The 24746-nt window shown below is 52.8% G+C and overlaps 8 protein-coding genes across 8 annotated transcripts; all 8 read left to right on the top strand.

Moving 5' to 3' along the window:
* Positions 1-3: 3 nt before the first annotated feature.
* Positions 4-2104, top strand: PHACADRAFT_212250 (uncharacterized protein). The gene is made up of 12 exons (XM_007399363.1): positions 4-64; positions 122-268; positions 319-344; positions 392-470; positions 528-536; positions 593-648; positions 698-705; positions 758-873; positions 923-1109; positions 1163-1400; positions 1456-1723; positions 1777-2104. The coding sequence occupies exons 1-12, from the start codon at positions 29-31 to the stop codon at positions 1891-1893; spliced, it is 1287 nt and encodes a 428-aa protein (XP_007399425.1). The 5' UTR covers positions 4-28; the 3' UTR covers positions 1894-2104.
* Positions 2105-2371: 267 nt separating this feature from the next.
* Positions 2372-3643, top strand: PHACADRAFT_261862 (uncharacterized protein). The gene has a single exon (XM_007399362.1). It carries the CDS (start codon positions 2856-2858, stop codon positions 3624-3626), a length of 771 nt encoding a protein of 256 aa, XP_007399424.1. The 5' UTR covers positions 2372-2855; the 3' UTR covers positions 3627-3643.
* Positions 3644-3656: 13 nt separating this feature from the next.
* Positions 3657-5389, top strand: PHACADRAFT_261860 (uncharacterized protein). The gene has a single exon (XM_007399361.1). It carries the CDS (start codon positions 3741-3743, stop codon positions 4584-4586), a length of 846 nt encoding a protein of 281 aa, XP_007399423.1. The 5' UTR covers positions 3657-3740; the 3' UTR covers positions 4587-5389.
* A 768-nt stretch (positions 5390-6157) lies between these two features.
* On the top strand, positions 6158-8350 carry PHACADRAFT_261858 (uncharacterized protein). The gene is made up of 21 exons (XM_007399360.1): positions 6158-6268; positions 6317-6395; positions 6448-6461; positions 6520-6567; positions 6620-6673; positions 6742-6751; positions 6808-6825; positions 6879-6904; positions 6961-6986; positions 7042-7076; positions 7133-7157; positions 7213-7224; positions 7275-7290; positions 7345-7384; positions 7440-7543; positions 7601-7660; positions 7710-7737; positions 7800-7836; positions 7892-7912; positions 7969-8129; positions 8185-8350. Exons 1-21 carry the CDS (start codon positions 6177-6179, stop codon positions 8266-8268), a joined length of 990 nt encoding a protein of 329 aa, XP_007399422.1. The 5' UTR covers positions 6158-6176; the 3' UTR covers positions 8269-8350.
* A 299-nt stretch (positions 8351-8649) lies between these two features.
* Positions 8650-10169, top strand: PHACADRAFT_150148 (uncharacterized protein). The gene is made up of 6 exons (XM_007399359.1): positions 8650-8754; positions 8817-8883; positions 8936-8958; positions 9012-9074; positions 9133-9586; positions 9649-10169. Exons 1-6 carry the CDS (start codon positions 8721-8723, stop codon positions 10031-10033), a joined length of 1026 nt encoding a protein of 341 aa, XP_007399421.1. The 5' UTR covers positions 8650-8720; the 3' UTR covers positions 10034-10169.
* A 2457-nt stretch (positions 10170-12626) lies between these two features.
* PHACADRAFT_261856 (uncharacterized protein) lies at positions 12627-13666 on the top strand. The gene has a single exon (XM_007399358.1). It carries the CDS (start codon positions 12908-12910, stop codon positions 13658-13660), a length of 753 nt encoding a protein of 250 aa, XP_007399420.1. The 5' UTR covers positions 12627-12907; the 3' UTR covers positions 13661-13666.
* Positions 13667-16550: 2884 nt separating this feature from the next.
* Positions 16551-18996, top strand: PHACADRAFT_261855 (uncharacterized protein). The gene has a single exon (XM_007399357.1). It carries the CDS (start codon positions 16578-16580, stop codon positions 18990-18992), a length of 2415 nt encoding a protein of 804 aa, XP_007399419.1. The 5' UTR covers positions 16551-16577; the 3' UTR covers positions 18993-18996.
* A 1625-nt stretch (positions 18997-20621) lies between these two features.
* PHACADRAFT_261854 (uncharacterized protein) lies at positions 20622-23612 on the top strand. The gene has a single exon (XM_007399356.1). It carries the CDS (start codon positions 20711-20713, stop codon positions 23603-23605), a length of 2895 nt encoding a protein of 964 aa, XP_007399418.1. The 5' UTR covers positions 20622-20710; the 3' UTR covers positions 23606-23612.
* Positions 23613-24746: the final 1134 nt, after the last annotated feature.

Below are 24746 nucleotides of genomic sequence, written 5' to 3'. Positions count from 1 at the left end.
CGCGCGAGGTCCGTCTCTTACCTCCATCATGTTCCGGATATCTCGTTTGCCTACGTTCGCGGTCGTGGGCGCGTTGAGATGTCGCAAGTTAGCCACAGCAACAGCTCAGCTTCCATCGCAGTCGCACGGTCATCTGCCGACCTCGCAGTCACCCATTACTCCGAAGCTGCAGTTCTTCAACTCCGTTATGGAGGACGGGAAGCAGATACCCACTTATCGCGTCCTGGATGGCACTGGGAAGGTCATTGAAGGCGCACAGTTGCCAGATGTACGCCAATTTGACTATTTTGCGAAATTTTGCGTCTTACATGGTGGTAGATTGACGAGGATTTTGCACGGAGGATGTGAGGGCTGTGTCTACTGAACCTCCACTGTCGCTCAAACAAAGCAGATATCAGAATATGGTCAAGCTGCCCATTATTGACACGCTCCTTTACAACGTTCAAAGACAGGGCAAGATATCTTTCTACGTAAGTATTGCCACTTAACTCCCAAGCAATCCCGAGTGCTCAGAGTCAGAAATATAGATGACCGCCGTGAGCATGACTTTGATTCTACTCTAGTTATCCGCTAAATCTCACAGGCATGACAGTATGGTGAAGAGGCCGCCATCCTGGGGTCTGCAGCTGCTCTCGCAGCAGACGACGAGTAGGTCCCCTGCCGTCCTCGGATCATAGTCAGCTGACCGTTATCTCAGGATCTTAGGTAGGATTACGTGCCTCACGCCTACTTACGCCATGCTTATCGCGCAATGCAGGTCAATACCGTGAAATGGGCGCGCTTCTCTGGCGTGGCTTCTCCTACGATGAGGTTATGGCTCAATGCTTTGGCAACTGCGAAGACACCGGTACGAAGGGCAAGCAGATGCCCGTGGTATGTTTTCACCGTCTCTTGATCTTCTTCTTCTCAATATGCCTTGAAGCATTTTGGTTCGCGAAAGTACCACTACCACACTATCTCCTCTCCATTAGCGACACAGATCCCACAGGCGGCAGGTGTGGCATATGCGCTCAAGCGCGATCCTTCCCGACGGGGTCGCAACTGTGCGGCAGTATACTTCGGCGAAGGCGCAGCATCTGAAGGCGATTTTCACGCTGGCATGCTTCTTGGTAGGCCACGCCATGCACGAAGCCTACTGTCTTCTTATTGACCCTACACGTAGCGTCTACCATTCCTAGCCCAACGCTTTTCATCGCCCGAAACAACGGTTTTGCAATTTCAACTCCCGCTTCTGAGCAATATCACGGTGATGGCATAGCTGCTCGAGGACCAGGTTACGGTGTGCAGACCATCCGTGTTGATGGTAATGACGTCCTTGCCGTACTCGCCGCCGTAAGAGAAGCCAGGAAGCTCTGTCTCGAGGAAGGGCGCGGTGTCCTCGTCGAAGCGATGACTTACCGGTAAGCTTGGTTGGCGACAAATTCCGGCATTGGTTGCTGACGAAGGCACCATCAGTGTTGGGCATCACTCGACGTCGGACGACTCGTTTGCTTACCGCCCAAGACAAGAAGTCGAGGACAGAAAACGCGTCGACAACCCCATTGCGCGTTTCCGTCTATTCCTGGAGTCTCAGGGCTGGTGGAACGCTGAGCAGGAGGAGTCGTACAAGGCCGAAGTCAAGAAAGAAGTTATGCAGGCATTCAAGCGTGCTGAGAATCTACCCCGTCTCGAGTTGCAAGAGATGTTCACCGACGTCTACGGTGGCGATGAGCCTTGGAACATCGTACGCACATGAACATTATGCGCGACAGCTGTCATCCTGATCCGTTTTTGCAGAAGGAACAGCGGGAAGAGCTGAAGGCATTGCTAAAGAAGTACGGCAACACCTGGGAACCGTGGAAGGCAGAGCTTAAGAAGTACCGAGGCGAAGGTAAAGAGCTGCTAGAAGCCTGAGGTTGCCGCGTGCCTCAGGTATTCTGACTGTACAGTAGTGTTCCGCATAGTTTCGCTGCGAAAGCGAGTCCTGTATATCTCTCAGCTATCTTACTAGTCGGCATGACAGCCGTACTGTCGTGTACATATTTGTATCAATGCGACCCTCGCGTCGCCAGCTCGCGTTGTCATACAAGTACTGTTCTTGGTGTCCTGCCTGCTATCATGGATGAAATTTGGAGTTGCCAGATGCCTAGGTGATGCCGGAAGAGATGATCGGGACTCGCGCACGCGCGCTCTCTCGTAGACCAGATCTAATCGACTCATCATCCAAACCGTTCTTGGTCAGCAACAGAGACTGCATGAAGATAGCTCTTGTTTTCGATGAGTCACTTTGCATGACCTCAAACACTCATAGGGCCCTTAGCAACATCTAAAGAAAGACAGTCATGAAGCTGCAGTCAGTGACGTTAATTTTTTCTCATAATTGTGCAGTCGTTGGCCTCTGACTTCGACTGGGATTAGACCATGCGCATGCATGTCGCTCGTCGTCTTGGGCCTGTTCCGCATTGCATTGGTGTCCCGGAGACTCATCACTACTCCTGGCGGTCCCGCAAGGGCTTCTGATTGGTATATACTGCATGAGGAAGCATGATCTTCATCCTCCTACGGGACACCCGAACGTTGCGGCCTTAGCAACCGGTCCCTCCGTCACCCGTCAACGTAACTGAAGACCTTCTTGATAGAGCTCAAAAGCCCGGCGACAAGGTCGGGCTTGCGGGCGAGTGAGAAAACTTAGCTCATACGGGAGTCTGGGCCGCCGTACTAACTTCTCTTGGTGCGTCCATGCGACCAACGAGCAACATACTTATCTCCATGGCATACTGAGCATCCCACTTGATCTTTTGGTTCCCCGTCTCTGCTGCCCCGCCGCGCGGTCAAGGTCGCCGCACCATCCAGGCGTACCCTTTCACGGTCTCGCCATGACCTTCGTTCGTCTCGCCCTGGCCTGCACGCTGCTGGCACTCGGACCGCAGGTCGTCCTTTCGTTTAACACCATATCATTCTCTGCCGTCGAACAATGCGGCAACTTCTCCGTACATTTTTCTGGCGGCAAGCTTCCCGCCTCCCTTCCCCTCACATTAACTGTCGTTCCCTTTAATCTCACGCCAATATCCATCGCAATCTCGACGTACACCTGGGACCCATCTAAGCTTACCGGAGCAGCAGTCACCTTCCTTCCATTCGCTGTTGACACCCGGTTTGTCGCGTCTCTGGACGATGCCAATGGTGTCGGCACGGGAAATGTCTCGGAAATCCTGCAAATCGATCCATCCAGCAACACATCGTGTCTTCCGATGAACTATCAGTCAGTCGCCGAACGCTATCAAGTCGCAACTCCATTCTCGCAGTGCCAAGATTTTGACGTGACGTACGATCCATCCATAGTCGATACACCGCCCGCGGTTCGCGCGTTTGTACCGAAAGGACCCTCCGTCTTCCTGAACCAGGATGTTACTGCAAGCTCAACGGGAACGGCGAGTTACAACATGGCCGTTTCGCAGGGAGAGCAAGTAGTCCTCACGTTCAGCGATGACACCGGCTTTCATCAGGCGTCTGACCTGCTGACCGTTGGGGGCAACGCTTCCAGCTCCGCGAGCTGCCTACCGAACTCGCAGTCAAGTGCGATGAGCAACCAAAACTCCTCTCCACAAAGCCCAGGTAGTTCGACAAATTCAGGCTTGTCGAAGTAAGTCTTTCATTGCATCCCATGCATATCCGTCTGACTCAAAGCTTGGCCGAACAGGGGTGGGATCGCCGCTGTGGCAGCTGTTTGCAGCGCGACTATCGTTGGTATTGCTGTGGGCATGGCATTCTGGTTTAGGCGCGAGCGCAAGCGCGTTGGATGGCGAGGCAGGAGGGATGCAGAGAATCCACCGTCGGGCAGCTACCGCGGACCTGCCCATGATGCGAAGGTCTCTGTGTACACTCGTGGTGGTGAGCGGGGGTTCTCTCGTCGTTCTCTCATCAACCAAAAGTCACTACCGAACACCCCCACCATCGCATCCTGGGGCATGAACGACAACGACCCCGCGACCCTCAATATAAGAAACCCGCCTTACACAAGGGCTGCACTCGATCTCGCAAGCCCCGTAACACCCGAATCGGAGGCCACTCCGACTTCTTTCACTTCCATGGGCCGCGGACGGCCGCCGTCCATCCCCATCCCGATGTATACACCGAATACCGCGGTGAATCCTCTAGATGAGACACCGCGAGACAACATATCTATCACGGAGCACAGCCGGGGAACGCTTTCCCTGACGTCGGACGAAATCGAAAACATCCTGGACATGGCAACCATCTACTCCGCGCCTGCGACACCAGGTACACTGCGGTCGAGCATCCTGCAGGGTGTCTTACCCAGCCCAATGCCGTCATTCATGGTTTCACAAGATTCTGACCGCGTTGGAGGCGTAGCGCGCGAGATTCCACCGCCAAGGCCCAGCGCGCTCCCTGCGCTGTCTATCCCGAGCGCGAGCACGCCGGGGCTGCTCACCCCTATGACTGCAAGCACACGCCGCGAGCCACCGCATGCGCAGTTACCGTCGTCTCCGACGCCCTCGACACCTGGATTCCGTCGCTCGATAGATGCTGCCAGCACACGCCCTTCCAGCATAGGGAATTGGGACTTTATTACCCCAAATTCATAGTATGTTTCCATGTGTTTCCATCATCATGCGTAACGCCGCGATAATGAACACTCTGTGTGACGCCGCTTAATGGCTCTCCTGCGTACACTCACTACCCACGCGCTTCCGTGAAATGCGTCTAAAATTCATCTTGGTTTGAACGACGACTCGCCTGTTGTACTATAGCACCCTCACCTTGTACGAGTAGGACTACAGCTACTGCCCATGTACCGATTCTGCGGCCAGAAAGTACATAATGAGACCACAAGCTCTCAGATTTCCTTACCCGGACTCGAGGGTATGACAGCGACGTTCAAAGCAAGCATAGAATGCATACGACAACACCAATAGCCCTCGAACGTGTCGATGAACAGGCAGCTGATCCGGGCTGGGCCCGCTTTGCATCGGAGGCAAGCTGCACAAGTCCTCCCGAAGGGTATAGGCTGATCGGGCTTGCCTGCGTGTTGAGAACAGGCAGATTAGAAACGCGCGCCCGTAACGGGCTCCGTAGGCCTCCTGAGTCACTGAATATCTCAAAGTCGAGATTATGTTTCATCCCTGGGCAGTTTTGCAGCCTCTTCCCGAGCTTTTCTCCTACTTCCCATCAGCAGCTCAACGTAGTCCGCCCCGCCAAGAACATGGCCATCAGAGTCTTCTCTGCGTTTAGCAGAGGCCTTGGCCTTGGCCTTCAGGCTAGCTTTCTTCTTCTCCTCAGCAGGGGCAGGCTGAGAGACGGCCGGTTTAGAGTCTCGCTGAGCAGTGCTGTTGGCCGGTTTTTTGGGCTGGTTTCACCGTACTGCATAAGTGCACGTTCAGCTCTCGTAGTAGGGCGTCGTCACACACCTTTTTCAAAAATTTGGCACTGCGGCCCATAATCACAGAAGTGCGAACAGCTGGCAAGTCGCCGTAAAGCCTGCACAGCACTCACGAAAGCGATTCAGTGCTCGTACCAAAGTGGAAGTTTCCCACGCCCTATCCGAAAGCTTCAAGTTCCTCCGAGTCTTGTGCTCCTCAGGCGACGCCTCACTGTCAATTAAGAGCCTGCATACAAAATGCCAGAGAGATACTACGGAAGACCTACTGCGCGACGCAGTCGTGCAATCATGTCTTTCTGCACAAGTAGCCAGGGTCAGTCTGACCCGAGATATCTGTTCGGCTCGTCTCCAGCTAATTTGCGACCCAGGACGTATCGATCCGCGGATGGCCGTATGTTACAATGCGTTGTCCATCGAGATAGGCCTCAAACTTTTTGCGTTTGCAGTTCTGTCCCACGAAAGGCCCATGAACAAAAGAACCTACTCGGACTTAGATTGAAATATGGTCCAGCTCGTGGTCCATGACTGTTGATCTTTTAGCTCGTCCGTCCGTGGCTAGCATTCGCAGCGAGGATTTGGTGCTTGGGCTTAAACTCTGGAGGTGCGCGTCTTGCGCTCCAGCATTCAATTCTCATCAACGTAACCGCGCATGCGGTGATGCGCCCATAGACGGGCCCTCTGAATTCTCAAGGGCCGAAGCCTGGATCTATGCCGGTTCCGTAAGGCTCACATGCTTTGATGGCGGTTATAAACCTATGTTGCCCGGCCTTGGACTCCGCAGGCTCGTTGTTCCGTCATGTCGTCGACTGCTTCGCCTGCAGCGCAGGTACTTCCGAAGTTCGACGACACCTTCGGCGCAGCCCTCGTAGGAGGCTTCATTGCTGCGACGTGAGTTCTGCCGTCGTATGTCAGATAGATGGCTGACACTTTTACCAGTTTGTTTGGTGTCCTATGCATCCAGTGCCATATGTTCTTCTTGAAGTCCTATGGAGAGAACGTATATGTGAAAGTTTCGGTACGGACTGCGACTGTTCACTGCGTGGACGACTTGTTGACGGCGTTTGCAGATTGCTTTTCTGCTGTCCGTATCTTCTTTTGAGATCCACTTGCATTGGTGGTAAACCTCATACCTGTCACAGGGTATTCAACGCCATGCACACCGTGTGTATAATCCATAGCCTTTACTGGTGCGCTGTCTGTTGACTGTATCATGCCTCCTATTAATCGATTATCTCTCAGGTTCATGGTCACAAATTATTTGAACCCTCTCGTGTTGCTAGAAGCTGTGCCCTGGTATGATGGAACTGTTATCCGTTCTCTTGGCGAGATCTCACCAGCACTCTTCATACGACCGTCGACAGGAGCCTACCGGTGTGTAGTAAATAACTGCCACCTCCAGCCAATATTGATCGATGCTCTGTCATCAGATTACAGTTTTTTTTACGGTGCGCCAACTTGAACAGTCCACATAGAGAGGGTCGCTCATTATCTGCATCAGGGATGGATTGACTTCACCGTGCAAGGGTCGGTGGGGCATTTTCCGTGCTTTTGTGGACGAATTGACTGATTAGTTTCGTCAGATGGTTCACCTATCGAGTATGGCGAAGTGAGTGCCTAGCGCGGCTTGTCACTCAGGGTGTGATAGATTCAGACATCTCTAGTCAGCAAGCACAACCGGCTCTTGACTTTGGCTTTGGTACGTTCCCGCTGTGCTAGACCGCGGCGTGACTATTTCTAAGCGAGTTCGTCTAGGCTGTACTTATTCTCGTCGTCTTCGGTGAGTATTTCCAGAACATGACGGCCCTTGAGCTCAGATGTACTGTTAATTCCAGGGAATTGCATGGGTAGGTTACACTGTTGTACGTTATTTCACTGGATTGACGATGCAATGCAGCACTAGTCGCGAGACTGTACGTCGAAACAGTGTCGTTTCAGATAGTCTACATCTCATGTTGTTATCACAGACTCCAAGTGAAGACGTTCCCGGACTACTCAGAGGCGAATGTAAGCGTATATCATAGCTCTCGAATGCCGCCCTGATCACCGGCCGTGTGTTTAGTGGCTGGTCTACTTCGGGCTTGCATTAACTATCGTCACCGACCTCAGCATCGCTCTCACGTTATGCTATCTGCTACGGAAGTTACGCAGCATGGCGTTGCGTCGGTACGCCATTTTGTAGTCTTTCCCTTCCTCGAATCCTTAACTCTCTTGAATATGTAGGACGCGCTCAGTGCTTAATTACGTTATGGTTTACGTTGTTAATACCGGTCTCTTCACAAGGTACGCGCCGGCTCGCATACCCTCCAGACAGAGGCTAAAACATTATTAGTATTGTTTGCATTGCTACCCTGGTCTCGGTGTGTGGAGCCCTTATCTAGCACCCCTCTCAAACACTTCTCTAATTCGTTTTGGGTGCCAGCGAATAGCCATGCAGGATAACTTCGTCTTCGTCGCCTGTAAGCATCAGCTATTGCATCTTTTTCTGATACGGTTGAACTAAATTTTGTGCAGTATTCTATTCCCTGGGCAGCCGTGAGTGTGGCTTTCTTTCTCCTATTGCTGCCTTCTTCACTGAGTCCTCACTCCAGTGTACTCGAACGCTTTGCTTGGATCCCTCAACGCGCGGGACTGGTTCCGTAGTGGCTCTGCTAAGGGGCAAGTCTCGATTCCGTTGAGCACCGTGGCTTCAGGCAGCGAGCAGAGCAATACCCGCCCGATAGCGTTTGCGCCTTACGACGACAATCTGACGGTTCGTGCAGATCGACGACATATTGTGAATGACGCTGACCTTTCTTCGCGTATAGCATCAGGATAGCAGTATGCCAAGCACGAGAGGGAGACAGACAGATGTTGAAGCAGATGGCGACGCTGTGAAAGCAGCACTTTGACCGGCGCGACCCCGTCCTTGAGTCCCATCCGTCTTTTCGCCCACATACTACTGGCCTAGTCTAAGCTTACACTACACTCGTTCTTATTTATACACGGACAATAATAGTTTAAGTACCTCATTCTCTGCGCATCGGCTTGCCTGGAGGCAAGTGGCGCGAGCCTAAACGCTCCTTTGAAGGCGCGGCGTGCTCATGTGGTATAAATTGTCTACATTTGTGAGCTGTACACCTACAATACGAACAGCACCTTGCGAGTTCTCACGACTTTCAGAGCCAGCGAACAAGATAGGGAATAAATTAATAATGGCTGGATACGGGCCGGACTAGAGGGAACCGTGAATCGTACGGGCATGTGACTCGCATGCGGAAGTCTCATAGGTCGTCCAGGCCACAGCTCTCACCTCCATCTTGCCCAGCAGTACAGCATTAGTACTAGCAACCCGGACTTTGAGATGACAGTGGAAATCTGTGTGGTGGGCTTTGGAGGTAAGTGTCTGTGCTCTTGGTTTTATGGTCACGAAATCAATTTGAGTCTCTCGGGGAACCAGCTATCGGAGCGCTGTATGCCTTCGCACTGGAGCGATCCTCAGAGGTCCACTTGACTGCCGTATGCAGGTTAGTGGAGAAATTCGAGTTGACCGATAGGCCTCTGCTTATTGTCGAATAGATCCAACCATATTGCTGTGCGAGGTAAGCAGCCTTTTACGGGCACTGCCTCATTCATGTCCGACGACCTCTTGCAGAGAACGGGCTAATTATTGAATCGGATAAACTGGGTACTCATTCGCCATGGCATCCATATAGAGGTATATTTTACTCTACATCGTATCACGATCTAATCTGCTCATACCGATGCACATGCAGTCGTTCGCACCGTAGAGGAAGCCGCCGATCGTCCGTATGCTTTCGTTATCTGTGCCGCAAAATGCCTTCCAGACGTCGGGCTCACATCCTCAATCCTTGAACCTCTTCTGAAGACCCTGCCCTCCACACCCGAAACTGCCATTGTTCTTCTTCAGAATGGGGTGGGTATCGAGGAGGACGTGCAGAAAGCGATTGCCGGCAGCGGCGCCACTAATCCCGTCTTGTCTGGTTGTGCATGGGTGGACGTAACTGTCGTTGACGGAGGTAAACGAGTCGTGCAACACGGCAACGAACGTTTAGTTTTGGGATATCACAAGCCGCCCCAAGGATATACCTCCACGGACAACCGAGGCCCGGACGCTCTGAATAAGCTTTGCAGCCTGTTACAGTTTGCAGGAGCTTCTGCTCAGGTAGCATCTGATGTGGATGCTGCTCGTTGGCGCAAAGTTCTGTGGTATAGTCATGGTTCACTTGCATTCAACATTTAAGTCATTACACTTACCATGCACCTGGTAGGAACGCTTCGTTCTCCACGATGTGCACGTTGACTCGTACGACTGTGGGCGACGTCCTGGCGTTGCAAGAGTCGCGGCAGGAGCTCAAGGCGATCATGCTCGAAGTTCTAACCGTTGCGCGGGAGATCGTTACAGAAGAGGGTGCCGCAATCCTCTCTGATTCGGTCGCGGATGCGGTCATTCAGAGCGAGAACCCTCTATCGGTATTCAAGCCATCCATGCTTGTCGATCTGGAAGCTGGAAGACCTATGGAGGTCGAAGTTATCGTTGGTGGAATAGTGAGAAAGGCCCGGGCGCATAGTAAGAGTACGCCCCGGCTGGAGATGATCTACGCAGCGTTAAAGGTCATCCAGAAGGGGCTGATCAATGTCAGGAGTTCGGTCTAATCTTATCTGTGGAATGATGTCAAGCTGTACTGTCACGTGCCCCGAAGTCGGCCAGGCTACGGCATTTTGCTCCATACTCGTAAATGGATGGAGATAAGGAAAATGTTACACCCCAGATCCACTGGAATGGACATAGACTATTATTCTACCAAGCGGTAAATTTTTTCCGTTGTTGCTATAGGCACTATGAATATTTTGGTGAGAGGACTGCAGAAACAGCGCTTGGCATAGATCTCGGCCGGCCAGGCGCACGCCAGTGCTCAAGCAGGGTGCTTAACGTTGGCCGGGCCGCCGAGAGAGTACACAAGTCACCATCCGGCCTTCCACAGTCGTTGCACAGCGCAGATTAGGAATATAACGCATGCGTTACATTAAATATAGGTAGGGGCGGGTTCTGGTGTAGATAGATGTTGGGAAATTTGCCTGTTCTGTTTCTATGGCACAAAGTTCAATGCAGGCATGAAAATAGCAGGTCAGCAGAGATGTGCCTTTGGCACACAACAAAAAATGATAAAATTAAGAGAGCGCAAGAGAAGTAAATTATAACATATACAGAAGCCATACCATGTGTTCCCTGCGCCCCCAACCCTTTATTGCAAGTGGTGATGCCCTTTTCCTTGGACATCTCCAACACCGCCCAAGCTGTGACCTTGCTGTTCTAGCTGTGCCCAGAGAACCCTGGAGGCGGAATTAGACTGCAAAAAGTTGGGAGGCAGTAGTAAATACCCTAATGTTGATAATGGAGGCAGCTATACAGGGTGGGGGTGGTGATGGGGTGGAAAGAATGGTCGTCAATGAGAGGGGAAGGTCTGGCGCGCTACCAGAATTAGGCATCCTGGCTATTTTGGTGCAGTAATGCACGCATAGCTCAAGTCCCCTTCAACTGATCTTAATACAATTATACAGTCATATAGAAATGAATACTATTGATATATTTGAGGCCCATATTATGCTACAACAATATTTTTGAGCCCAGAATACACGGTTGGCCGAGTGCTGGGCTTGGCCGATTAGAGGGCGGCTAACAGTAGATCTAATCTAATCTTGAACCTGCTTCCCAAATTTTGCCTCGACTTCATTTCGTAGGCGCCTAAGCTTTGAGCTATACTTCGACCACCCAGTCTCAACTAGCTGGTCCCGCAAAAATGACTGCGTCAGGCACGTTCTACGACCCTCTTACTATTAATCTGGAGCAGCAAACGCGCTTTTTTTTGGAGACAATCCCCAAAGATTCACTCCACCACGCTTTGTCAACCGCATCAGCCCGCTCTGAGCTCCTCCGACGTTTGTCCCGTGCACTCTCGCTCCCTCAGGCAACAACCGCAATTGCCACAGCATTCAGGCCTATATTAACTGATCTATGCGTCAGGTGGTTAGACGATGATGACGACGAAGAAGATAAGCTCGAGGCGTTATGTTTGTTACTGGAAGTGCACCCGGAGCTCTTTCCGTGCGTGGTACTGCGCCGTTCAAAAGAAGTGTGTACTCAATCTTCTTCTTCAGAATACTATCTTCCTTCCTCCGTCGCCCTAGCTTTACCGGAGGACCATTAGCATTCGTTGAAAAAGTGGAGTCTGTAGACTCGCTCAATGCAACCTCGCTGCACCGGATACTCTTGGCGTACTACCGTATCTTGCAAGCAAATCGAGAACTTCCGCGCCTATTTAACTGGCCTTTGTCTGCCTTGGCCAAGCTCATATGGGATGGTTATCCCGACGCTGGTGTACGCTTACTGGCTGTAAGATGCTACGCGCTTCAAGCGCGAATGATTGAGGCAGAACGCGTCAAGTTGGAGAAGACCGTCATTGGAGAAGCGGAGAAAGTCGATTGCCCTGTCTTCTACGGCGTTCTTCCTGACGGCATTAGACGTGTGCTTGACGGCTGGATTCTCCCCGTGATAGAGAGGACAAGAGTGGTAGAGGCACGCAACGCGCTTCTCAGACTGCAAAATTATTACACACACCGCGATGACTCAACCGAGCCTATTCATCCCGCAGAGTTGAGGTATGTGGTGCCAATGCCTGTCAAATTTTATGTTGATAGGTGTTACCCTCATTTAGCCCCCTAATTGCGAATGTACATGGAGTCCTTCTACTCCGAACATCGCGTACAGCAACATCTGACTCTCCTCTGGTTTCTACCTCAGCTACTACGAGTGCCTTGCGCTCTCTAGCTCTCCACCTATCACTCTCCATCCCTACCCTTCTGACTTCTCCGCCTTCCTCGGGAAAAAGTCTTCTCTTATCACATCTCGCCACCTCCGTACACCCTGGCGTACGGAATCAGATTATTACCATACACCTTGCGGACAATTCGCTCGACCCGCGGTCACTGCTTGGCTCGTATGTCTCTTCTCCCGTCCACCCGGGTACGTTCGACTGGAAAGAAGGAGTGCTCATCCGGGCCATGCGCGAAGCCCGATGGGTGGTCTTCGAGGACGTAGATCGTGGCAGCACTGAGTTATTAGGTCTCATTCGGCCTCTCTTGGAGTCCCTAAGCGCGGGAAAATGGGTAGGAGCGCGAGCTGTGATGGAAGTTCCTGGCCGTGGCCGTGTGGAAGCTGCTGAGGGCTTTGCGGTCTTCGCGACCCGGTCTCTCCACCCGTCACGGTCAGGCAGGTATCCTTCGCCAACATTCTTCGGTTCGCATCTCTTCCAAGAAGTAATCGTAGACTCCCCTACGCATGAAGACCTTCGCTTGATTGTGAACACTCGTTTTCCTCGCCTGGCCGGATCTGTCGCCGAAGGTTTAATCAAGCTTTGGGTGGCAGTCCGTAGTTTGGGTTCCATTGCGTCCACGCGGGATGTGGGCATGCGCGAGCTCGAGAAGCTCTGTTTGCGCGTTCAGAAGGTACTGCCCTCATCATTCTCCTCGATGAATGTCGATTTCGCCAGCGACGACTCGTCCTCTTTGGCCGTTATTTTCCCGAATTCCGTCGTACGAGAAGACATATTCGCCGAGTGCAAGGACGTCTTCTTCGGAGTCGGCGCGACAACAGCCGCTGTTCGTCAGCACCTCGAACTCATATCATCAATGATCGCGGAATACTTAGGCCTTTCTCCCGAGCGCAAGGATTGGGTCCTGCGTGGACGTGTACCGGACTTCAACATCGACAAGGACGTCAATGGCTCCGTCACCTGCGTGCAGATAGGGAATACAAGGCTTCTGCCTTCGCCAAAACCGGATCATTCGATGCCTACAACGCGACCGTTCGCAATGCATAAACCCGCTGTCTCCCTTCTGTCTCGTATTGCAACTGCCATCTCGCTGAACGAGCCAATCCTGCTTACAGGTGAAACTGGTACAGGAAAGACGAGCGTCGTGACTCACCTCGCTTCATTGCTACGCAAGCCGCTTATTTCTCTGAATTTGTCCAATCAAACCGAGTCGTCCGATATCGTTGGCGGGTTCAAACCTGTGGATGCGCGGGTCCCAGCTTCGGAACTCCAGGCGCGCTTCTCGGACCTATTCGGCGGCACATTTAGTCGTAAGAAGAATGCACACTTCGAGGAGTCGGTTCGGAAGGCCGTGCATGAAGGAAAATGGAAGCGTGCGGTGGTTTTGTGGAAAGAATCAATTCGACTTGCCAGGGATCGCATCCAAGCGAAAGCTTCAGAGGAGAGGTGAGCCCCTCTTTTCGTCTCTAATCTGCATGGCAGCAAAAGGTGACATCCTGTTCAGACAGGCTGATGAGCCACGAAAGCGAAGGAAGATCGATGCAAGCAGTCTGAATGTCTCAGAAACGAGCTGGTTAGAGTTCGAGCGCGACATCAGCATATTCGAGATTCAGCATGTGCAGGGCAACGGTAAATTCGCATACGGATTCGTGGAAGGACCGCTTGTCAAAGCCCTGCGCGCTGGTCATTGGTTAGTGCATACTGATCACTCGATGGTGGTAGACTAACTGATGATAACAGGATTCTACTGGACGAAGTCAACCTAGCGAGCGCAGAGACGTTAGAGTGTATTTCCAGTCTGCTACACGGACCCACAGCCTCGATCACTCTTACGGAGCAAGGATCCCTAGAGCCCATCCCTCGCCATCCTAACTTTCGACTTTTCGCTTGCATGAATCCTGCAACGGACGTCGGCAAGAAAGACCTTCCTCCGAATATCCGCTCTCGTTTCACTGAATTCGACGTGGCTCCGCCTGACGCAGACAAAGAGACTCTGCTCAGCATCGTCGCGCAATACATTGGGCCCTATGCCGTAGGCGACAGAGGTGCTATCATGGATGTGGCCGAGTTCTATACGTCTGTCAGGACGTTGACGGAGAGACGCGAGATTGTTGATGGGTCGAACCACCGGCCGCACTTCAGCATGCGAACCCTAGCTCGTGCGCTCACTTTTGCTGCTGACCTCGCTGGGTCCTATTCACTTCGCCGGGCACTCTGGGAGGGCTGCCTCATGGCCTTTACAATGATTCTCGACAAACAAGGTGTTGCAGCTGTGACTGCCCTCGCGCAGAATCACATTCTCTCTGGCGTGAAGAATCCTCGCTCCCTTCTTTCCATTGTACCCGGTATTCCTGAAGGGCGTTCCGCAGATGATGTCGTCAAATTCGGTCCATTCTATCTTGACCGCGGCCCCTTGCCAGAAGACCCTGCAGAAGAATTCATCATGACCCCGTCGGTCGAGGCCAAGCTCATCGACCTTGCAAGGATCATCGTAACGAAGAGATTCCCTGTCCTAATCGAAGGCCCCACGTCATCAGGCAAGACCAGCTCGATCGAGTACCTTGCCCGGAGAACTGGGCATCGCTTTGTTCGTATCAATAACCATGAGCATACCGACATCCAAGAGTATCTTGGCACCTATGTATCAGACCCATCGACTGGCAAGCTCGTCTTTAAGGATGGACTGCTAGTTCGTGCCCTGCGGAACGGAGAGTGGATCGTACTCGACGAACTGAACCTTGCTCCAACGGATGTCTTGGAAGCGCTCAACCGACTGTTGGACGATAACCGAGAGCTGGTGATTCCCGAAACTCAAGAGGTAGTTCGCCCACATCCGCACTTCATGCTTTTCGCTACACAGAATCCACCGGGGTCGTACGCGGGACGTAAAGTGTTATCCCGCGCATTCCGCAACCGATTCCTGGAGGTGCACTTCGAGGACGTTCCACAAGCAGAGCTGGAGACCATTCTTTGTCAGCGCTGCCGCATCGCCCCGTCTTATGCTGCTCGCATCGTCGCTGTCTTCCAAGAGCTTCAGAGACGCCGACAATCGAGCCGCATCTTTGAAAGCAAGCACGGTTTTGCGACTCTGCGAGACTTGTTCCGATGGGCAGGCCGCGATGCCGCCAGCTATCAAGAACTCGCTGACAACGGATACATGCTGCTGGCCGAGCGGGCTCGTCGAGACGATGATAAGACGGTCGTGAAAGACGTCATCGAGTCCATCATGAAGGCCACTGTCAACCCTTCCCGCCTCTACGACCTTCATGGTGAGGTGAATATGTCAACCTACCTGGGCTGTCCGGTGCCTAAGGAGGCGCAGCTCGTTTGGACATCCGCTATGCAACGGCTATTCGCCCTCATGGCCCGCGCTCTGCGATTCAATGAGCCAGTCCTCTTGGTCGGAGAGACGGGTTGTGGGAAGACGTCGGTCTGCCAGCTTTTTGCAGAGATTACTGGCAGGAAGCTTTACACGGTCAACTGTCACCAGAATACGGAAACTGCAGACCTCATTGGCGGGCTGCGCCCTCTACGCAATAGGGCGGCGCTGGAGGCAGATGCCTTGCGTGAGGCGAGGTCCGTCCTGGTAGCGTTGGAACGTCCGATACCTGATGAAGCTGAGCTGGTTGAAACGGCCACTGCCATAGACAGCCTTCTTTGCGATCCGGCTGTCGGTGCCGCCGATCGTCAGGCTCTGATGCAAGCTAGAGCCTCACTAGTTCGTCTGTCTACCATGTTCGAATGGCATGACGGCCCGCTTGTCGAAGCCATGCGAACTGGAAGCGTGTTCCTCATGGATGAAATCTCCCTTGCAGACGACTCCGTCCTGGAACGGCTCAATAGCGTGCTGGAGACTGGTCGAACGATTGTGCTCGCCGAGAAGGGCGGAGCTCAGGATCTTCCTGCTGTAGCCGCAGACGGCTTCTTCAAGCTCGTGGCTACCATGAACCCTGGAGGCGACTACGGAAAGAAGGAGCTCTCTCCGGCCTTGCGCAATCGCTTTACGGAGATCTGGGTGCCATCCGTCGATTCTCGGAGCGACCTGGAGCTAATCGTTCGCAGCATGTGGAAGCATGAAGCTCTCGAGGGCTACACGTCGCCTCTCCTAGACTTTACCGAATGGCTCTCTGCCCGGGTCGGAGATACCAGCGTGACGAGCTTGCGAGATGTCTTGGTGAGACCCTGCGCCCTTCTCAACCTCGACGCCATTAACGTCGATTGTGTCAGGCATGGGTGCAATTCTCGAATGCGGTGTATGACCCGGACCGGCTACATGTCCTGTCGGGGAATGTAATTTTCGTAAGCACTTTTGATATACTCTTCAGAACGCATTTCAAACAAACCTTCCCTAGCACCATGCTGCTCATATGACATTCCTGGACGGCCTAGGCTCTCTACCACAACTATCGTCGTATTCCCCAGCTACTCTGGAAAGACTCAAAGCGGACGCGACGGCCAAGCTTCAAAAATTTGCTCCTATCTCTCCAGGAGACTCTGACCAAACCCTGGATCATGACCCGTCACGCGTTCAACTTGGCTCCTTCACCATACCCAAAGGAATGATGGACGTCAGTCCGGACCAATTCAGCTTCGAGGCGCCTACTACACGCGACAACATCAATCGCGTCGCCAGGGCATGTCAGCTGGGTAAACCAATCTTGCTTGAAGGCAGCCCAGGTGTCGGGAAGACGAGTCTCGTCGCGGCATTAGCGAACGTTTGTGGTCATCACCTGTGTCGTATTAACTTATCAGATCAGACGGATCTCATCGACCTCTTTGGTTCCGATCTTCCCGTCGAAGGAGGAAGTCCTGGTCAGTTTGCGTGGAAAGATGCAGAGTTCCTTCGCGCACTGCAGGAAGGTCACTGGGTCCTACTGGACGAGATGAACCTGGCACCACAAGCGGTCCTTGAAGGGCTCAATGCCATACTGGATCACCGAGGCACCGCCTCCATTCCCGAGCTTGGACGCAGCTTTAAACGCCACCCATCTTTCCGCATATTTGCTGCACAGAACCCGCTGCATCAGGGTGGGGGCCGAAAAGGCTTGCCGAAGTCTTTCCTGAATCGGTTCACCAAGGTCTACGTGCAGGAACTATCTGGCGATGATGTCCAACTTGTCTGTCGACACCTCTTCCCCACCATACCAGAGGCTTGGATGCATGGTATGATCACCTATATCACTCGTCTCCAGGAAGAAGTCACTCTCAAGCGATCCTTTGGGCGAGAGGGCGCTCCATGGGAGTTCAACCTCCGCGACGTCATCCGCTGGGCCTCCCAAATCCAGCAGCCAGAGCAAGGATTCGTCCATCCTGCTCATTTCATAAACACTCTGTTTCTTCAACGTTTCCGCACGAGGGGCGATAGACACGTCGCGCTGCAGCTATTCCGCAGCATCTTCTCCGAGGTCGACTTCAACATGATGGAGCCTCCTTACCTCACTGTCTCTCCGGCCTTCGTGAAGACCGGTCGCTTCATCAACCAGAGATCTGGAAGCTTGCTTGATAGACCTTCTGGAGTCGTTCTCCAATCCCAGCTGTCGGCCCTGGAGTCTCTCGGTGCATGTCTCGCCAACAATTGGCTCAGTGTCCTCACGGGATCCCGGAGAAGCGGAAAGTCTTCTCTTGTGCGTATGATAGCGAACCTCACAGGTAACAAACTGCACGAGATCTCCGTTAACAATGCTACCGACGCCTCCGACATACTTGGCAGCTTCGAAGAAGTTGATTCCCGAGTTCGCATTCAAAAGCTTGTGCAGACTGCATTGCATTACTTCAACGAGACAGCTTCTACGTCCGACGGCTCGAGGCTCTTAACGGCTTCTCACTTGCATCACTCTGTCACCACGCTGTCTTCATCGCTCGAGCAAGACTTGCAGGTTGCTGATGTGCTATCCGCTATCGCCTATGTCCGTGATGCATTGCTTAGGATAACCGACGCTCAGCTACCAAAAAAGGCTGAGATCATGCGAACGCTTGAGGCTATTGTAACGACCAGTCGCGACGGCCTGGGACGGTTCGAATGGGTAGATGGGCCACTGGTTCAAGCCTTGAAGGATGGGTCCTGGGTCCTGGTCGACGGCGCGAACTTGTGCAGCCCGTCAGTGCTCGACAGGCTTAACTCGCTCTGCGAGATTCGCGGTCAACTAACGCTGAACGAGCGAGGCGCAATCAACGGTGAGGTAGAAAGCATCACCCCACATCCCAACTTCCGACTCTTCATGTGCGTGGACAGCCAATTCGGAGAATTATCAAGGGCCATGCGGAATCGGGGCGTCGAGATCAGCTTGCTGCCTGTAGACAAGGACGAAGATTGGACGCGTCTTCTCGACCACTGGTCGCTACCCACGGACTACCTCGCAAGTCTAGACATGCTACCGACATTGCCATTCAAGTTCGATGCTGTTCGTCGAGGTATCCTGATTGACGACACGCCGCCTAAACGGCATTCGACTCCTTCGGGATCCATGGTCGGTACGGATTCGGCTTCTTCCTCTATGCTGGATTTGGTCCCATCTCTGCAATCGCCATCCGAATTGGACACGAATCGGCGCGCCCTCGCGCTCTTCGCTGTACAATCTACTACGCTGAGCCACCTTGCGGTAGTAATTAGGCTTCTTCGTGAAACAATCCGGAATTTTCCCCAGCTCGATCCTGTCTCGTCTACTGTCGAGAGCGTTCTTACCAGCCGCCTTCCCTCGCTGCTACACCACGTGCGCGAATGTATAAGCATTTCACGGAGCGTCCCGTTGGAAGTATTACTTGCTCAGGTATGCGACCTCTAACCAACTCAATATGGGAGCTAATTGATCATACTTAGCCGATGGATCCATTGTCTACTGTTGACCTGCAAGATCCCTCCGCCTACACGACCCTAAGTCTCCTTCGGCTCTTTGTCTCTCTGCACTTTGGCAAGCTGGATTTGCGCGCAAGGGCTCTCGCCTCGGCTGCTGAAGGCAATGCACATTCTGCTATCCAAAAACGCGCAACGGAGGAGGTGCATGCGCTGCGGAAAGTTATTTTTGAGGTTGCACAGAAGGTGATAGACGATACAGACGTTTTTGATCCTAGGACCCTGGTAGGTTTCACATTAAATTTACTATATTTGGGTCGCTCATGAGTCAAAAAGAGCAGCATAGCTCTCTCCGATAAGCTTCTAGGTCTCGTCAAATACTTGGGAGACGTAGTAGCCGGGGACATGTTCGACTATTCTGCCCTTCACGTGGTCTCCCGATGGCTTTTGCAGTGCATCTGTGGATCCCATCCTGACTTCAACGCTGTAGATGTTCACGTCAGGGCTCTGTCTGACATTCTTGCTCTGAGTTCCGGGACAGGATTGTCGGAAATATGGTCAGGGCTATCTCATCGTGTCAGTGCTGCACTCGACCTGGATAAGATACGCCAACTTGATGCTGCTGCGGAACATCTGTCACTTGAAATGAGGAGTACGTGTGCACAACCTTGTACTTCTAAAAATTTTCTCATTGACCTCCTAGGCCTGCGTCAAGACATCTTTCGATTGATAGCATTGCTGACTTTACCAGCTCCGTCGGGAGACGAGGAGAAAACCGCTCTTGATGCATTGATTTCAACGTTGGAAGTGGTAAGTGTTGGCTTAAGAGAGATTCGTTCACCACGTTCAATGAATCGGCAGCGACTCCCCGGCATCTGGTCAGCAGAAGCAAAGGATTCATTTGCCGTCATCAACCCCTCTTACCTCACACTGGAGCTCAGCCTTCTCTCGTCCATCACTTGCAAGTCACCTGTCGAAATACCGACAGTAGGCACTCGTTTTAAAAGGTCAAGTCGGCCACTGACGAAAAGCCGCATTTGTAGGACTTCGCAGAACAGACTCAAGCATTGCTGAATCTCGCATGTAACGATCCCGCAGTCCCACAGTCCACGTTTATCCACTTACAGCATTCCCTCTGGGCGCATGATGCCGGTTCTCGTACGTGCTATTATCGACTATGGTTTACTCAAACCTAAGCTTTCCCCGCAGTTTCCCTGGCACATATTGCTGACATACAGCGTAGTTGGCTTGATAGCCTTTGGTACACCTCTTGCTCGAATGATGTAAGGATGTTTCGCTTGTTACTCACGACTCTGCGTTTACTGTCAACGTTCAGGTTCAAGGCCCTTTGGCGCTTTTAAGCCCTGCAATACTACACAGCACAGTTATGCAATGGCGAGTTCTCTGGTTGTCTGTTTGTGATACCTGCTAATAGCTTGGTGCAGTGAGCGATCAGAACAGGCCCTAGATCAGCTTGAGGCCCACCAAGAAGGCCTTCTTCGGCAGTCTCAGCTCGTTGTCGCGAATGGACAATATGCTCACTCTCGTATCACCCAACTGCTGATTCTATTAACCCAGTGTATTCTGATGGTCCGTACTTCCTCGTCACGGCTCTCGCTTCCCGCTGATGCTCTCCATTAGATCTGTGGCTGCTTCCAGGATACATATGAAACCGAAGCGTTCACTACCACGGTATCTATGGCGGCTAGCATGTCGGATGATAGCGTCTTCGCACTCCTTCCTTCCATTGTGGTACGGCTCACACACACCAAACACGCTGGACTGTGCTCCGCCATCCAGAGCCACCTACGCTCAAGCATCGCGAAGCTACATCATTTCCAGGAGGTGCAAGCTCCGCACTTGATAGTCAGCGAATGCTGGGTTGCCTTTGGGCGGTTTTTGCTGCATTTGTTCGTCCCGGACACACCCATAGATCCAGCAGGTCTGAAACGCTGTTCGGACGAGTATTGGACGAGAGAACGGGCCATCATCGAGTCACAGCTGGATTTGCACAAGGCATTTGCTCGGCGCACACACGGTCACGAATCAAGTGGTACTATCCATTATCTCGAGTCTCTGCTTTCGGACATGCAGCCAGTGGAGAATGACCCACGGTCTTCTCAATCCCGTGCTGACCTTGGTCGCCTACACATGTTCTGGTCTGAAGTGGACCAGTTTATATCGCAGGTTCTCTCTGCTCAGAAGATCAGCTCATATCTCGCGATCGCGGCTTCCGGTGACCCAGCGGCTTCCATGCGAGAACAAGTCCTTCAGAAGTCTCTCGCGACTTTCTGCCAGAGGCTGCGTGCGGTGTATCCTGACTTCGCAGACGTGAATGCTCCTCTACAACATGCTCTCCTTGCCATGCGGCTCGGCTTACGGATCTCAATTGCTGCTCACCACAGCAACCCCGCCGTTCGGAATCCAAACGTCCCCCTTCACTCGGCATTGCTCGCTTTCCCGTCCGTTCAAAGCGCCGAGCTTCTGCGAGCCCACTCCTCGACAATGCCGGCATCGAACTCTTCGTTCACGGTTGTACTCACTCGACTTTGCGCTATATCTTACGAAGTCCAATTAAGCGGAGACGTCGAGAACTACTTGATGGGAATTGAGCGCATTTACGAGCAAGCGCTGGGCTTGTGGCTGGTTGACCAGAGCAGGGCCGAGGAAGCCGAGCGGCAAGCCCAGTCTCTCTACCGACGGAAGGACGATGGTAGTTTGAATGAGGCTGAGGAAGAGGAAGAGGATTTCCTGTCGATTTTCCCAGAATTCGAGGATATCTTGGATAGCGATGGGGCCGAGACACAGCAGAAGACACTGAAACGCAAGACATTGGTTGATTCCTCCACTACTGCTGCCCTGTTTGCGATACACCAAGAGCTCTTCCTGGCGGCAGGCTCGCGGCTTACCGCAGCGGCCACGCGTTTCCTGAACGAGCGTCGGTCGCTTGTCGTTACTTTGGTCGAATCTGAGATGGCGACCTGGGCCGATACCGTCGATGCAGACAGTCTTCCGTTCCAGGCGAGATTCCTACATGACCGCCTGTCTGCTCTGAGCCATATCCCTCGCCTCTCCGGAGGACCCTACGATTTCTACTTCGACGAGAACATACCCGAGGCGAAGAAGGCTGTTCAAACGATGCGCGCCCTCATGCAACGCCTAGAGGCTGTTATACGTGAATGGCCAGAGCAGATGGTTCTTCAGCACCTCAAGAACCGCTGCGAGGTCATCATGAACTTTAGTCTGCACAGTCCGTTGGCGAAAATACTCTCGGCCTTGGAACACCTTCTCGCGAACATCGATGACTGGGAAATGTACACCAACAGAGATAACAGTCTCAAAGCACATCAGCAAGCAATTATAGCTGTTGTAGTAGATTGGCGCCGCCTGGAGCTTTCTTCGTGGCAAGGCCTACTCGACAGTCAAGCGCGCGCCTTCGAAGCGGGCATATCAGACTGGTGGTTCCGTCTCTACGATACCTCAATCCGAGGCGTACTCAAGCTGGCGGAGGACGGTGCCGACGACACGGGGCGGAGCGATGCCATCACGGAGTTCCTCGACAAGCTAGTACCTCTCTTGGATGAATTCATGGTCTCTTCTCCTCTAGGACAATTCGTGTCGCGCCTGCGCTTGGTAGATTCGATGCAGATCTATGCAGACAAGTTGGCCAACTATCTCGGCGACGCTCGCGGCTCCGCACTCCAACGTGTTCACAAGGTGCTCTCCAACACTGCGAAGTACTACGATCAATTTGAAGTCAAGGTCACCGAGAGCCTTTCTAAACAGAGAAAGGTGCTGGAGAAAGATATTCGTGATTTCATCAAGCTGGCCTCCTGGAAAGATGTCAACATCCACGCTCTCAAGCAGAGCGCCCAGAAGACCCATCGCCAGTTGTATAAAGTCATTCGCAAGTTCCGAGAGCTTCTCCGTCAGCCTGTGTTGCCTCTACTAGAATCTGCAACCTCAAGGACCGCCGTCGCATCTTCCGGCGAAAATTTCGGCCCATCTGCAACACTGCAAGCCACTTATCCTCTTCCCGGACCTATCTTCCCAGTTGTGAGCGATGCATCACAGCCTGCGCACCTACAGAAAATCGACAGAACGTTCAGGAATTTCGACACTCTCGTATGCAATCGCTTAATATCGTTCGTGCAAGCGCATGACGCTCACACCGCGGGGGATCTCGCCGAGGACATCATCTCTGTCTCGAAGTCATTGGAGAGCGTGACGATCCCTACGAACCTGGACACAGCTCGAAGGACGAAGCTAGCGAAGAACCTGCTGAACCGTAAGCGCAAGGCGTGGAGCGATCTCTTGAAAGAGCTAAAACGAGCTGGCTTCTCCGCAAACGTCAAGCCCGAGATTCTTCAGCAAAACCACAGCAAGCGCCACCTTCGCGAACAACCTGTTTTGGCGTCTTCCGCACGCGAATATGGAGCTGTGGCAAAGAGCGAAGACTATTTGCATCGCGTTTCCGGCCTACTACCGCAGCTTAGACAGGCTCTATCGGATCACCATCCTGATTTGTCCACCCGAGAGCTGCAACGAGCTTTGATGCATATCGAGCATAATTTCTCAATCTGTCTACGAACGAGGTCTTCGTGAGTTTTTTGTCTCTTATCGTCAGATTGTATGCTCACGCCACTTCCAGCTTAGCGGATATTCTCAGCCAGTACAGCGCCCTCGACGCCATGTATCAGCGCCTGACGGCAATTCAGACTTGCCCAGATATTCGTCTTGGGGGTGGTAAAGCCATGGATATTGCCTTCGCTGCAAAGGACACTTCTCACAAGGTTATCGCCGTGCTCGATGAGCTTCTCGAGCATCTTCATGACATACAAGTCGACATCCCGAGCGTAACCATCCCTGCTGCGCTCCTGAACGAACTCTCCACGCTTCGTCTGGCCTTGACACCGATCTCTCGGGCCCTTCAAGAACTTGCAGCTAGGCTGCAATCGTCCGGATATCCTCTTATCCTACGCGGTACGTCCACTTCCCTTAGGTAGAAAGCAACATATCTCATGCCATTCTAGACGAGTATCACTCCCTGTTGTCCGCAGTGGAGGAGTTTACTAGGATCAGGGATTGCCTTCGTCGGTGGTCTACGGATTCAACACCCTTACTGTCTCGTTTCACCCGACCAGCCTTGACATGGCTTGAAGGCAAGACACTTCAGATACCTCACACCGCCAGGGACCAGGACATTACGACACCCCGCGAGGTCATTGACAGCATGCTTCTATCAGTGCAGTCTGTGCTTGTGATTTGCAATAATGTGCAGGAGGTGCAAGACGAGGAACGAGAGAACTACCTCCGCGACGACAGCTGGCTTATCTGCAGGCTCTCTGAGAAGCTTGGTGTCGGCCTTGTCTTAGGAGACCTCCAGTCGCTTCTGAAATATCTGACCCAGATCGGCTCCGATCAGGTGCAAACATCTGTGTCTCGCTTGTTACCCTTCTTGCAGCGGTACCTTGTCCTTGTCGAAGCTCAAGTCCGCAACCACGCGAACTGGTCGAAAGCGCTATTCAAGCTCAACCTCACGCTCTGCTCCACTGTGTGCACGATCGCTAAGGACGGGTTCTGCCAGCCGAAGGACACCGAGGGTACAGAAGAAGGCAGCGAAGGGCAGGAGACGACGGAGGGGACAGGTCTTGGCGAAGGGTCAGGAAGTGAGAATGTTAGCAAGGAGATCCAAGAGGAGAGTCAGGTAGAGGGTTTGCAGGGCGAAGAGGATCAAGCGGACGAG

The sequence above is a fragment of the Phanerochaete carnosa genome (assembly GCF_000300595.1).
Source record: "Phanerochaete carnosa HHB-10118-sp unplaced genomic scaffold PHACAscaffold_9, whole genome shotgun sequence".
NCBI classification, from domain to species: domain Eukaryota; kingdom Fungi; phylum Basidiomycota; class Agaricomycetes; order Polyporales; family Phanerochaetaceae; genus Phanerochaete; species Phanerochaete carnosa.
The sequence above is the reverse complement of the archived record's forward strand: the minus strand, read 5'-3'. Positions and strand labels throughout refer to the sequence as shown.

What these genes read in the sequence shown, in the direction of transcription:
- PHACADRAFT_212250 (XM_007399363.1), top strand. Translation starts at nt 29, where the DNA reads ATGTTCCGGATATCTCGTTTGCCTACGTTCGCGGTC. An exon ending in GAGGATTTTGCACGGAGGAT is followed by an intron (nt 345 to 391) that starts GTGAGGGCTGTG and finishes CAAACAAAGCAG; the next exon opens with ATATCAGAATATGGTCAAGC. An exon ending in AGGGCAAGCAGATGCCCGTG is followed by an intron (nt 874 to 922) that starts GTATGTTTTCAC and finishes TATGCCTTGAAG; the next exon opens with CATTTTGGTTCGCGAAAGTA.
- PHACADRAFT_261862 (XM_007399362.1), top strand. Translation starts at nt 2,856, where the DNA reads ATGACCTTCGTTCGTCTCGCCCTGGCCTGCACGCTGCTGGCACTCGGA.
- PHACADRAFT_261860 (XM_007399361.1), top strand. Translation starts at nt 3,741, where the DNA reads ATGGCATTCTGGTTTAGGCGCGAGCGCAAGCGCGTTGGATGGCGAGGC.
- PHACADRAFT_261858 (XM_007399360.1), top strand. Translation starts at nt 6,177, where the DNA reads ATGTCGTCGACTGCTTCGCCTGCAGCGCAGGTACTTCCGAAGTTCGAC. An exon ending in CACCTATCGAGTATGGCGAA is followed by an intron (nt 6,987 to 7,041) that starts GTGAGTGCCTAG and finishes AGACATCTCTAG; the next exon opens with TCAGCAAGCACAACCGGCTC. An exon ending in GGCTCTTGACTTTGGCTTTG is followed by an intron (nt 7,077 to 7,132) that starts GTACGTTCCCGC and finishes GAGTTCGTCTAG; the next exon opens with GCTGTACTTATTCTCGTCGT.
- PHACADRAFT_150148 (XM_007399359.1), top strand. Translation starts at nt 8,721, where the DNA reads ATGACAGTGGAAATCTGTGTGGTGGGCTTTGGAG. An exon ending in CTGTGTGGTGGGCTTTGGAG is followed by an intron (nt 8,755 to 8,816) that starts GTAAGTGTCTGT and finishes TCGGGGAACCAG; the next exon opens with CTATCGGAGCGCTGTATGCC. An exon ending in CACTTGACTGCCGTATGCAG is followed by an intron (nt 8,884 to 8,935) that starts GTTAGTGGAGAA and finishes ATTGTCGAATAG; the next exon opens with ATCCAACCATATTGCTGTGC.
- PHACADRAFT_261856 (XM_007399358.1), top strand. Translation starts at nt 12,908, where the DNA reads ATGAATGTCGATTTCGCCAGCGACGACTCGTCCTCTTTGGCCGTTATT.
- PHACADRAFT_261855 (XM_007399357.1), top strand. Translation starts at nt 16,578, where the DNA reads ATGACATTCCTGGACGGCCTAGGCTCTCTACCACAACTATCGTCGTAT.
- PHACADRAFT_261854 (XM_007399356.1), top strand. Translation starts at nt 20,711, where the DNA reads ATGTCGGATGATAGCGTCTTCGCACTCCTTCCTTCCATTGTGGTACGG.